Source organism: Haliaeetus albicilla, chromosome 7 (genome assembly GCF_947461875.1).
Source record: "Haliaeetus albicilla chromosome 7, bHalAlb1.1, whole genome shotgun sequence".
Lineage (NCBI taxonomy): Eukaryota > Metazoa > Chordata > Aves > Accipitriformes > Accipitridae > Haliaeetus > Haliaeetus albicilla.
In genome coordinates, this window is record NC_091489.1 from 5,596,010 (window position 1) to 5,607,822 (window position 11,813).

General features: G+C 65.4%; 1 protein-coding gene across 5 annotated transcripts; it reads left to right on the forward strand.

Moving 5' to 3' along the window:
- The first annotated feature begins 296 nt into the window (after window positions 1–296).
- Window positions 297–10,957, forward strand: ARHGAP27 (Rho GTPase activating protein 27). Of its 5 annotated transcripts, none has more exons than XM_069786743.1 (16): window positions 297–478; window positions 712–1,376; window positions 4,637–5,065; window positions 5,456–5,671; window positions 5,961–6,071; window positions 6,170–6,237; window positions 6,344–6,431; window positions 7,646–7,750; window positions 8,202–8,300; window positions 8,377–8,467; window positions 8,643–8,768; window positions 9,094–9,192; window positions 9,498–9,575; window positions 9,734–9,868; window positions 10,063–10,168; window positions 10,273–10,957. In XM_069786743.1, exons 2-16 carry the CDS (start codon window positions 732–734, stop codon window positions 10,448–10,450), a joined length of 2,574 nt encoding a protein of 857 aa, XP_069642844.1. In that variant the 5' UTR covers window positions 297–478; window positions 712–731; the 3' UTR covers window positions 10,451–10,957. The 5 variants fall into 5 exon arrangements, 4 of the variants coding, with proteins under 4 accessions (XP_069642844.1, XP_069642845.1, XP_069642846.1 ...); XM_069786744.1 differs by having other exon boundaries at window positions 8,646–8,768; XR_011325342.1 differs by lacking the exon at window positions 10,273–10,957 and having other exon boundaries at window positions 8,202–8,308; window positions 8,646–8,768.
- Window positions 10,958–11,813: the final 856 nt, after the last annotated feature.

Genomic DNA, 11,813 nt, shown 5'->3' on the forward strand with positions numbered 1-11,813 from the left:
GTTTGGGGTGCACCCACCAGCACAGGGACCCCAGTGGGACTCCCCGGGGGGGGGAAGGCACAAAAGCCAGGGAAGCCACGCTCCCGTGGGACCCCCCTAATGGGGGTCCCATCCCCCTGCCCTGGGGAGGCCATGCCGGATCCGGCAGCGACACAGATCCCGGCTCAGCCGCAGGGCAGGGCCCTTCCTGCGGCAGGAACCTCCCGAGGAGCCGTTTCCTCGGCCGGGCGGCAGCGGGTCCCCTCCGCCATCGTCCCTTCCCTCCCACCCCGAGGGGAGGAAACAGGCCGGGTGCCCACCGCCCCTCTCCTCTGGCCGGGGGGCCAGGCACCCAACGCCAGCGTGGAGCCCGGCCCCGTCTTTCGTCGAAGCGCCGGCAGGAAACCGGGGCGAGTCGGGACCAGCCCGGCACAGGCGCGAGCGGGACCCGCTGCCGCGTGCCCCGCCGCCCCCGCTTGCACCCCGACACTGGCTGGAGGTGAGATTTTGGGGGGTCTTGGGGTTCGGTGGCTTTGGGGCTTTGGGGAGGGTGGGTGAGGACGGTGGTGGTGACCCCGGGGCTGTTCCAGGCGGGTTTGGGTGGTTTGTGGAACGGCCGCCTGGGGCCGGGGCTCAGCGGGGACCCCCCAGTTTGGTTCCCCCGGGGTCACTGCGCACCCCAAGAGGGGTTGGGAGCCGCCGTCAGCCCCTTCCCCGGCCCATCTCCCACAGGCGGAGGTGCCAGGGCGGCCATGGAGGCGGCAGTGCCGGCGGAGGAGGCATTGGTGCTGGTGGAATACGGCTTCGAGTACCGAGCCAAGGACGGGACCTTGGTCTCCATCAAGCCTAACGAGCGCTACGTCCTGCTGAAACGAACCAACCACCACTGGTGGCACGTCAAGAGGAGCGGGGACACCCGGCCCTTCTACATCCCTGCCCAGTATGTGAAGGAGCTGCCCCCCATTGCTACCCCGGCCCCGCTCGACCCCCCACCGCCGGGGCACGCCGGGACGGATCCAGCCACGCTCACCCCCCAGCAGCCGCCAGCCTACGAGTATCGGTTCGTCGGCGCCACCGAGATGGAGGAGCCGGCCGGAGGATGCTCGGTGCCCAGGAGGGACTCGGTGCCCAGGAGGGACTCGCCGCCGGTGCTCAGCTCTTTTCGGGTCTCCCCGGGGCTGACCCCCCACCCCACCGAGCCCGTTCGACCCTCACACTCCCTGGATGACCTGGCACGGGTGACGCTGACACCGCGCGGTGCCACCGCCACGGGGTCGCGTGGGCCCCCCCCGGGACACACTCGCCCGCTCGGCAAGAGCCGCTCCGAGACCCTCTACGCCGCCGGCAAGGACAGGGACACGGCCAGGGGGTGGCCAGGATCTGGCCACGCAGCTCAGGTACAGTGACATCCCCGGTCCTGTCCCCAAAAGCAGCGCACGGAGGGGGAGTTTGGGGGGGGGGGACAGGACGCCTGGGTCCCTCGGCTGATTCAAAGCCCCGTGTGTGTGTCCCGGTATGAGCCTGTGACCCCCAGCACAGGGTGGGGTGGCACCCAGGGGCTTCCCGGCACCACTGCCACTGCCAGGACCCCCCACGTCCCCCCACTGAACTGACCCCATGGGGCAAACCTGTGGGCCAACCGCCCCCACACAGGTTTGCCAGCAATTACCGCCTCGGGGTGGGGGGGGTGAGCGACCCCCACCCCAGGCACCCACCCCAAGCACCTTCTGTGTTCAGCCCCCCGCCCCATGCTGTGCCTCAGTTTCCCCACGCTTGTGATCACCCCTGGGCTCTCTCAGCCCCCCTGCAGCAGTGTCCCACCAGGGTGCAAAGCCCAGCGATGCCCGGGGTGGGGGGGCTCGGTGCCATCCAAGGGTCTTTGGGGCTTCCCACACCCCATCCCGGCAGCATTCCCAGGGTGAGAGGAGACAGAAAGGGGTTAACAGGGAAGCGCAGCAACTCCTCCCTGCTGGGGCGGGTGTCTCACCTGGGCGCAGCACCCAGTGCCGGAGGTGGGTGCTGGCTGCACCCCAGCTAAGGCGGGCGCCCCGTCACCCCAAAACCCACGCTCGCCCCAAGCCAGTAAGTAGCCCCGGGGCTCCCCGCTGCACCCCTCTTGCAGGGGGCACCCAAGGGTGGGGGGTGCCCCCCCAGCCCCTCTCCTCCTGCCGACACAGGCTGGGGCACAGCGGGCTGAGATGGTGACAGCAGAGGGGGGGGTGTCCCACGTCCTTGTCCGTCCCCCCCCCACTCCAGCACCTCTCTTTGGGGTAACTCCAGGCACCCGCAGCACCCCCAGCCCCGGGGTCCCCTGCTTTGAGGGGGGCTCGAGGGGTTGTGCCACCCAGGGGGGGTGTTTTGGTAGAGAAAAGGGGGTGTTGGTGGCGGAGGGCCGTGTTTTACACTCCATTTTACACCCTGCGACCCCAGCTGTGCCGGATTAAACCCCAGAGCTCTTTGCACACCCAAAGCCACTGATCCCCCCCTTTGGAGGGACCCAGCGTGGTCCCCAACCCCGGTGCCATCACCGGAGCTTTCCCCTTCCCCTGCCTAAACCCAACCGGTGCCAAAACCAACAGGCGTCGGCAGCAGTGGGGCTGCGGCGGCCTCGGCCCGGCCGCCATGTGCATCTACCACCTCGGCAGCCGGGACGGGGCGATCCCGGTGTCGGGGGGACGCAGCACCCCCCAGCTCGTCCCCGTGCCGTTGCCGGTGGAGTGGCACGATGCCGGATGGGCCAACCTAAATTTGGGGGGAGTTTCCCCACTTAGCGCCAGTCGCATCCCCGGCACGGCATCATCCCGGTGCAATTCCCACTCGGTTGGCCTTGGCTTTACCGGAGTGGATGACGGGCGATGGGTGGCGGTTGACGGGGTGACAACAACCCCAAAAAAAGTCAATTCCGCCCCGAGACCAAGCGTCGGGCTCGGAGGCGGCTCTTCCGCTCCCCGAACCCCAGCAGGAAGCGCGGCCGGCGCGGGGCCCAGCACAGGGCGCCGTCGGCATCGCCGGAGCCTCCCGGTACCCCCACCGGTTGCCCTCCCACCGGTGCCCACCGAGATGGGTGACCGGGTGTCGGGTGCTCTGCAGCGGTCCTGTAGCAGGGTGTCGCAGCTGCTGCATTTGGGGAAGGTAGGCAGCACCCATGGGTGCACCCAGCTGGGAGGGGGTGGGGGGGTGGTGTTGTGGGGTCACCCCCCCACTTCCAAGCTCCCTCCTGAATTTCCCCCAAGTGTTTACGCTGCGGAGGTGGCATCGGGCACCAGTGGGTGCCAAGATGCCCATCCTGAAGCGGCGAGGGGCACCCAATCATGTGTCCCCCCCCACCGGGGGAGAAAACCCCCCAGGGTTGCACCCATGGGAAGGAGGGAGGTGCTGGAGGGGCTCCATGCCGGGGGTCCCCCCTGGTCACCCCCATGTCCCTTGTCCCCACCCAAGATGAAGGTGGCCTCTCGCCCTGGGTTTCCGGCCCTGCTCGCCGCAGTAGGGGGGTCACGGGGTGGCGGGGAGTGGGGGGGTGGGTGGACTGTCCCTGGGGACACTCAGTCCGCTGTCCCCCTCTGTTCCAGGGTGCCCCCAGGGACAGTCCACCCCCCCCAACCCCCACCCCAGGGTGACGGGCAGGGCTGGGGTTGGGAAACTTTGTCCCCGCCGCCGTTGGAGGTTGGAGGGTGGCTCAGGGGCTGTAAAGCTGGGGAGATCAAAGGGTGCCAGGAGGACATTCCCCGCCGGCAGCCACCCGCCCGCAGCCACCTGGTCCCAGGGGACACGTCCCCCCTCCACCCCGAGCAGCCCCACGGAGTGGGGAGAGCTGGGCAGCAGCGCCAGGGGTGTTCGGGGCCTTATTTTGGGATGTGGTGATGGGGCTGACGGTCCCAGCAGCCGGCTCTGCTCGCCAGTGGGGTCAGGGTGCTGGGGTGAGTGGCAGGGCTGTGGGTGCTGGTGGTCTGGGTGCTGGTGGTCTGGGTGCTGGTGATGTGCACGTTGGAGGTGTCCCAGGGTGCTGGTGTTGAGGGTGCTGGTATGAGTGGTGTGGGTGCAAGTGCTGGGGTGCTGATGCCGATGATGTGGGTGCAGAGGCTGGGGGGTGATGGGCATGTCGGTGGCGGTGGGGCTGCAGATGTTGGGGTGTTCACGGTTTGGGTGCCAGTGATCTGGGTGCCGATGATGTGGGTGCAAGTGCTGGGGTGCTGATGCCGATGATGTGGGTGCAGATCCCGGGGGTGCAGGCACAGCGGGTGACGTGGGTACGGAAGATGCCAGCGCTGACACCGGAGACCACGATGCCCCAAGCCCAAACTCTCTCCACGTGCTCAGGCCGGACTCCCATCCCCACTGCCAGCTGGGTGCTCCCTGCCCCAATGTGGGTGCTACGGGTGCCCTCCTCCACCACCCGGCCATCTACATCCCATCGCTCGCAGCTCCTGCCCCATGTGAGCGGGTGTCTCAGGGTAGTGCCTGCTGGGTGCCCGGGCAGGAGGGATGCCCCAGCAGCCGGGGCAGGGCAGGATCCAGCTCCTCAGCCCTCTCACCCATTCACCAGCCTGGGTACCATGGCAGCGATATCCCAGGAACGCCATTCCCAGCAGCCCTGCCCCATCTCACGGCACCCATCGCCAACCGCAGCACCCGAGTGACCCATCTGTGTCCTCCCCAGGCACGCAAGGAGCCGGAGGAGCCACCTGCCCCCATCTACCTCAACATCCAGGAACTGCGGGAAGAAGCCGCAGCCACCAGCTCGGCCCCGGAGGAGGCCGGCAGCTCCGTGTCGGATTGGGAAACCCACACGGATACGGACAGTGGACACTTGTTTTATTATAACCCGGTGACGGGTGAGACCACGTGGGATTGTCCCTTTGGGCAGGCAGAAGATGGAGTGAGTCCTGTCGCCTCTCCCGCCTCCTCGCTTCCCCACAGCCCGGAGTTTCCCGAGTGGGAACAGTACATGGACGAAGCCAGCGGACAGGCTTTTTTCTATAATTCGGTAACAGGTGAGACGTCGTGGGACCCTCCCCACACGGGAGACGGAGGCAGCTCCCAGGATATGTACCCTGGGGTGACGCGGTACGGTCCCATGGAGCAGAGGGTGAGCACCCAGTGAGGCGCAGGGGTGATGAGGATGGGGATGGGGATGGAGATGGAAACGGAGACGGAGACGGAGATGGAGATGGAGGCAGAGATGGGGATGGAAACAAGAGATGGACACAGAGACAGAGATGGGGGTGGGGAGGGAAGTGGAGATAGGGATGGGGATGGAAATGGAGATGGACATGGAGATAGGGATGGGGATGGAGATGGAGACAGAGACGGAGATGGAGATGAAGATGAAGACACAGACGGAATGGAGACAGAGATGGGGATGGGGATGGAGATGGAGATGATGGAGTTGGGGCGGCCCCCACCTGGGCTGGCCACAGTTTGGGAATGCGGATGCTCTTGGTGGGGCACAAGATCTTGATGTGGCTCTTCTCTCCAGCCTCCCACTCCAGAAACGGACTATCCTGACCTGTCTCCAGATGAGCTGGAGGGTTATCCTGAGGAGGACTACTCACCCGTGGGCTCCTATGATCAGGGGGCCGCTCTCTGTCTGTCCCCGAGGCGCCCCGAGGAGCTGGGCTCGCCCCCGGGCTGGTACGGGCACAGCCACCCCGAGGGAGCTGTGTTCTACCCCGAGCACTTCACTTCTGACACGGTACGGGGATGGGGACAGGGTCAGGGATGGGGACAGGGATAGCAATGGGGATGGGGACATGGATGGGGACACAGATCGGGATAGGGACAGTGATAAGGATGGGAACAAGCTTGGCGATGAGGATAGGGACAGCAATGGGGACAGGTATAGGGACAGGGATTTCTGGCAGGGGATGAGCATCCTCGTGGAGCCACAAAAGCAGCAGACAGGGACAGTGGGTGTGAAGCCCAGCACCCTTCTGGCATGGCACCTTGGGCATCACCCGCTCCCTCCCTCCCTCCCTCCCCAGGTGCCGGTGGGTGGCCACCATGACCGGGCCAGCAGTGGCTCCAGCCAGGACAGTGGGCTCTTTGCCTGGCACAGCACCGTGCCGCCGGTGTTGGGGCTCAAGGAGGAGAAGGTGAGCACCCTGGGGAGGGGCAGACAGCCCTTCCCCAACCCCGGCACCAGGAAAGGCAGGGGGCAAGCCTGACACCCCCTCCCTGCTTTGTCTTCCAGTTTAAAAGCCTCGAAAAAGCCGGAGTGCTCAACCGGACCAAGACAGTGGACAGAGGGAAGCGGCTCCGGTAAGCACATCCCAGTGTCCCCCACCACCGGAGAAGGGAGCGCCAGGGGGGCGGAGGGGACAAGGGCTGTACTGTCCCCCTGGGTGACCCCTCCTCTGCTCCCCAGGAAGAACTGGAGCTCCTCCTGGACGGTGCTGGAGGGGGGGATCCTCACCTTCTTCAAGGACTCCAAGCACTCGGCTGCTGGTGCCTTGGTAAGAGCCCCAATGGCCTCGGTGGGGGGCCAGCACCCATGGGATGGGACCAGCACTCGTGAGATGGGACCAGCACTCACTGCATGGGACCAGCACCCATGAGGTGGGGCCAGCACCCATGGGACAAGGCCAGCACCTTTAGGATGGGGCCAGCACCCACTGGATAGGACCAGCACCCATGGGATGAGACCAGCACACATCGAATGAGGCTAGCACCCATGGGACAGGGTCAGCACTCAGGGGACAGGGCAAGGACTCACAGGATGGGATCAGCACCTGCAGGATGGAGCCAGGACCCATGGAATGGGTCCAACACCCATGGGATGGAGCCAGGACCCCACACAAGGACCCCTCCCAGCCCTGGGCTGGGTTGCCGCACGCCGGCGGGGGTGCGCTCACACCTCTGCTCTCACACGCTGGGCCAGAGCTGGTGTCAGGGCATCTTAATGAGTGCACAAGGCTCGTTAGGGTGAGCGAGGAGGAAGCGGTGCCTGACCCAGCCCCCCCCCCCCCCGCTCCCCGGCACCCAGCACCCACCGCCCGGATGCAGAAGCTGCCGTGGCTTTTGCAACACCCTGCGGTGACAGTGGCAGGGGAAGGAGAGGGGATGGACCCACACCATCGGAGGGGGGGACGTGGTGCTGGCCCCACCGCCGGGACCTGGGTGCAGGGCTCTGTCTGGGGGGGGTCCTTCTGGAAAACAGGGATGGGGAGGGGCTGGATGGAGGGGGAGCGTGGCCAAAGCACCCCGAAACCCACGGCATGGGGAGAGCGAGAGGGTCTGATGCTCTTCCCTTATGAAAACCCCAAGGGACTGTCCCATCCCTGGGGACAGCCACCCAGACTCCTTTCGCCATGTAATGCTCCTCCCGCATGGTGCTGTCACTGAGCGGGACCCTAATGCTGAAGACCCCCGGGGTCCCTGGGCAGGGCTGGGGATGTCCCATGAGGTGATGATGGCTGTAGGGCCCGGCTGTCCCCAAACTGGTGGCCACGACACCCACGCTGCTGCAGCAGCACCACATCCTGGCCCTGCAGCGAGACCCCGGTGCCATGGGAGGGGACAGAGATGTCCCACAGGGGACATTTGCCACTCCTGCCTTTCTGGAGGAGGAAAGCCCGCAGCCCCCCCTGCAGAGCAGGACCCCAGTGTCCCCGTCCCCTCTGGGTGGGTGCCAGCCAGCGGTGCCACCCTCGTCCCCTTGCTCCTGCAGCGGCACCCCAGCACCCTGACCACCCCCGAGCACACGGTGGAGCTGCGTGGGGCCACCCTCGCCTGGGCCGGCAAGGACAAGTCCAGCAAGAAGCATGTCCTGGAGGTGAGACGGGTGACAGCGGGGGGGACATCGGTCACCTGGCAGGGTCCACGTGTGGCCCATGAGGTGGTGGCGATGCCAGCACCCACCTGGTTCATCTCACCAGTGGTGAAGGGGATGTGCTGGGGTTGGTGGTGGTGGGGACATCCTCTGATGTCCCCAGGCTGGGAGCAAAGGGACGTGCTGCACTGCCGGCCACCGTCCCTTTCCTATAGGCAAGGAGATGTCACCAAGGGATGTCCCCACTCCCAGAGCGGTTTTTCCACTCGGGCTTTGCATGGGGAGGAGGTTTCCAGCCACCCTGGCTCACTGGCAAATGGCAACAGTGGGGGTCATCAGTGTAATGAGTTGGGCGCTGTTCTCAGCCACAACCTGGCCCCCAAAGCCAGGTGCTTGCAGCCAAATGCGGGCAGCCCCGTGGCCCTGCCCTGACTGCTGCCTGCTGCTCCTGCAGCTGAAGACACGGGAGGGCTCAGAATTCCTCATCCAGCACGACTCGGAGCAGATCATCACCGCCTGGCAGAAGGCGATCGCTGACAGCATCGGCAGGCTGGTGAGCAGGTGCCCGCCGACCCCCGCCCTGCCACCCTCGGGATGGGCACAGGGGTCTCACGCTGCCCCTTCCCTAGGGCACCGGCCTCCCCGACGAGGAGGATGCCGAAAGCGGGGCTGAATTCGGCTCCCGAGAGAAGCTGGGGGGAAGCGAGGAGAAGAGGGCAGGTGAGCTCGGGCATCCTGGCATAGGGACAGGCACTGGGGTGGCACCGGCAAAACCATCCACCGGGCAGGGTGGGATGGCCACCCCGCGGTGTCCCCAGCTCCTCGTGGTGGTGGGACGTGCCAGGAGCCCCCCGGTCCCTCAGGACAATGCTGATGTGTGCCCTGTCCCCACCAGTAGCCGGGCAGCCGATGGGCAGTGCCAGTGGTGAGAACGACTCCAGCAAAGTCCGGAACAAACTCCGCAAGTTCCTGCAGAGGCGGCCGACGCTGCAGTCCCTGCGCGAGAGGGGCTACATCAAAGGTGGGTGTCAGGGTTCGGGCTACATCAAGGGTGGGTGCTCAGGGTGGAGCTGAGCCCCCTCAGGGTGTCCCCAAGCTGGAAGGTGGGTGGGAACAGCCAAGGATAGAGCTGGGGTAGAGGGTTGGGGGGACCAAGACCAACTCCAACCTGACGTCTTGGTGATGGGCTTGGGCATGTCCCATCACCGCCAGCCACCCCAGTGTCACACCTGTATGGGAACAGGACGGACCATGATGTCCCCAACCCTGTCCCCCACCCCAGACCCACCACCAGGCATCCTTTCGGTGTCACCCAGCTATGCTCAAGTGCCCATTGGTTTTTCCAGATCAGGTTTTCGGCTGCTCCCTGCAAGCGCTGTGCGAGCGGGAGCGGGGGACGGTGCCCCGCTTTGTCCTGCAGTGCATCCAGACCGTGGAGAGGAGAGGTACCGCCCCGGGGCTCGGGGACAGGGACAACCCCAGGGGCACTGGGATGGGGACAGCTCTGGGTAAAGCCTAAATTTGATGGTTGGATTTTCCCTGGAATCCCGGTGCTGGCTGCTGCAGGCAACCAGCATGACCATACCAGACACTGTCACTGTGTGCCACCCGGCTGTGGGCATCTTCCAGGGGACAGTGGGGACATGTGGGTACCCAGAGCTCCCTTGATGGTGGCTGGTGTCACATCCCAGGGCGGGTTGTGGTTAACCAGGAGCTTTCCCCCCCCATCTCCACCACCGTCCTCTGCCAGGTCTGGACATCGATGGGCTGTACCGGGTCAGCGGCAACCTGGCCACCATCCAGAAACTGCGCTACAAAGTGGAGCACGGTAAGGTCACCCCATGGTGACAACGGGGGGCAAATGGGATATACCCCCCCTGCCCAAGGTCAGGGTGATGGGGTTCCAGCCAAGGAGGGAAGGGACGGGGACCCTCACCGGTCCCTGGGGCTCTGGGACCTGCCTGAGGTGCTGTCCTGGCCCTGCAGACGAGCACCTGGACCTGGATGATGGGCGCTGGGAGGACATCCACGTTGTCACTGGGGCGCTGAAGCTCTTTTTCCGGGAGCTGCCGGAGCCACTCGTCCCCTTCAGTCACTTCGACAAGTTCATCGCTGCCATCAGTAAGGCCCGGGGACAGGGATGGGGATGGGATGGGAATGGGGATGGGAACAGGGACGGGGACGGGGATGGGGATAGGGATGGGGATGGGAACAGAGATGGGGATGGGGATGGGGATGGAGATGGGGATGGGGACGGGGACGGATGCTCCGGCTGCTGGAGCCAGCACCCCACCGTGTCTTCCCTCCCCTTGCAGAGATGCAGGACCCGACCAGGCGGGGCCGGTGCGTCCGTGACCTGGTGTTCTCCCTCCCGCCTGCCCACCACGACACCATGAAGGTCCTCTTCCACCACCTCTGCAGGTGACACCTAGCTCGCTCCCCCCCAAACCCAAGCCAGTGGCAGGAAGGGGGACAGGACCTGGGTTTGGGGGCATTCCAGGTGACAGCATCCCTTGTCCCCGCAGGGTTATCGAGTACAAGGAGGAGAACCGCATGTCGGTGCAGAGCATCGCCATCGTCTTCGGCCCCACGTTGCTGCGGCCGGCGAGCGAGGAGGGGAACATGGCCATGCACATGGTCTTCCAGAACCAGGTGGTGGAGCACATCCTCAATCAGTACAGCTACATCTTCCCCGACGGCTAAAACGCCCTAGGGACACTCGTGGGGACAAGCCCAGCAGTGGGGACATGAAGGAGCAGCATCTCAGTGGAAGGACTTGGCCGTGTGTCACCTCAGATGATGGGTGGTGGCAATCGCGGGCTCGATGAAGGGCAGCGCGGTGGCCCGGCTCGCTCGGGATGCGGCTTGAGGGATGGGTGTCAGAGCTGGGGGCACCCTGAGCACCCTGTCCTCCTCTGCCACCCACTGGGGCCGGATCCGCTGGACGTTGAGCCCCAGGGGGTGTGTGGGGTTTGAGGGGGTCCCCATCGGTTAAGAGGGGACGATCGACGCCTGGTGGTCCCCAGCTTGCTGGGGCCAGCGGCACAGACCCGGCATCCCCGGGATAAGGGGATGGAGGTGCCCAGCCGGGCAGTGCCCGCAGGGACGGTGCCACCAGCAGGGAGGACAGGGAGAAGTCCAGCTGTGCCATGGCCGGAGCCGGTATCCGGCACGAGCCCGCCGCCGTATTCCCAAATAAAGAGCCCGTTCAGCCGCGAGGACGAGGCGTTGCTGGCGGGGCACAGGGATATCCCCAGGGACACTGGTGGCACAGCGGGAGCTGGGTGCCCCTTGGCTCCTGGTGACCCTTGGGACAAGATGTGCCCTTTGTACCCCACGAGGACGAGGGGACCTCGGCACCCCCAGAGGGGCGAGATTGCAGGGCACCATGGTGACTGCGTCCCCTCTGCTTTGGGACACCTTTCCCGGCTGGCATCGCCAAACCCCATGTCATCCTGAGTGTCACTGCAGGCAGCGGGGACGGGTGCTGAGAGATACCGTGGGGAGCGGGTGCCAGTGGGATGTGAGCTCCTGTCACCCAGAGTCACCTCTCTGGGGTGGGGACACTTTGGGTCATGATGGAGATGATTTGGGACACAACCAGGACAGTATGGGACACAAAAGGGACAGTAAGGGACACAACTGAAATGCTTTGGGACGTAACGGGGACGCTAAAGGGCACAGCAGTGACACGAGGAGGATGCTTTGGGACATGGTGGTGACACTTTGGGACACAATGGGAACAGGAGGATGGCTGGGTTACAGAGGGGACACTTTGGGATGCAACGGGGACACTTGGGGACACGACAAGGGCACTTTGGGGTGCGGTGAGGGTACTTTGGGATGTAATGGGGACACTTTGGGACACAAGGGGACACGAGGGGTCATGACGGAGTTCCTTTGGGATGCAGTGGGGACACTTCGGGGCACAAGGGGATGCTTCAAGGGTGCAGCAGGGGCCCTTTGGGACACGAGGGGACAGGACAGGGACCCTTTGGGATGCAGTGGGGAGATTTGGGGCACAAGGGGGGACAAGGGGCACCTTGGAGGACGAGGGGATGCTCCG

What these genes read in the sequence shown, in the direction of transcription:
- ARHGAP27 (XM_069786743.1), top strand. Translation starts at nt 732, where the DNA reads ATGGAGGCGGCAGTGCCGGCGGAGGAGGCATTGGTGCTGGTGGAATAC. An exon ending in AGCACTTCACTTCTGACACG is followed by an intron (nt 5,672 to 5,960) that starts GTACGGGGATGG and finishes CTCCCTCCCCAG; the next exon opens with GTGCCGGTGGGTGGCCACCA. An exon ending in AAGCGAGGAGAAGAGGGCAG is followed by an intron (nt 8,468 to 8,642) that starts GTGAGCTCGGGC and finishes TGTCCCCACCAG; the next exon opens with TAGCCGGGCAGCCGATGGGC.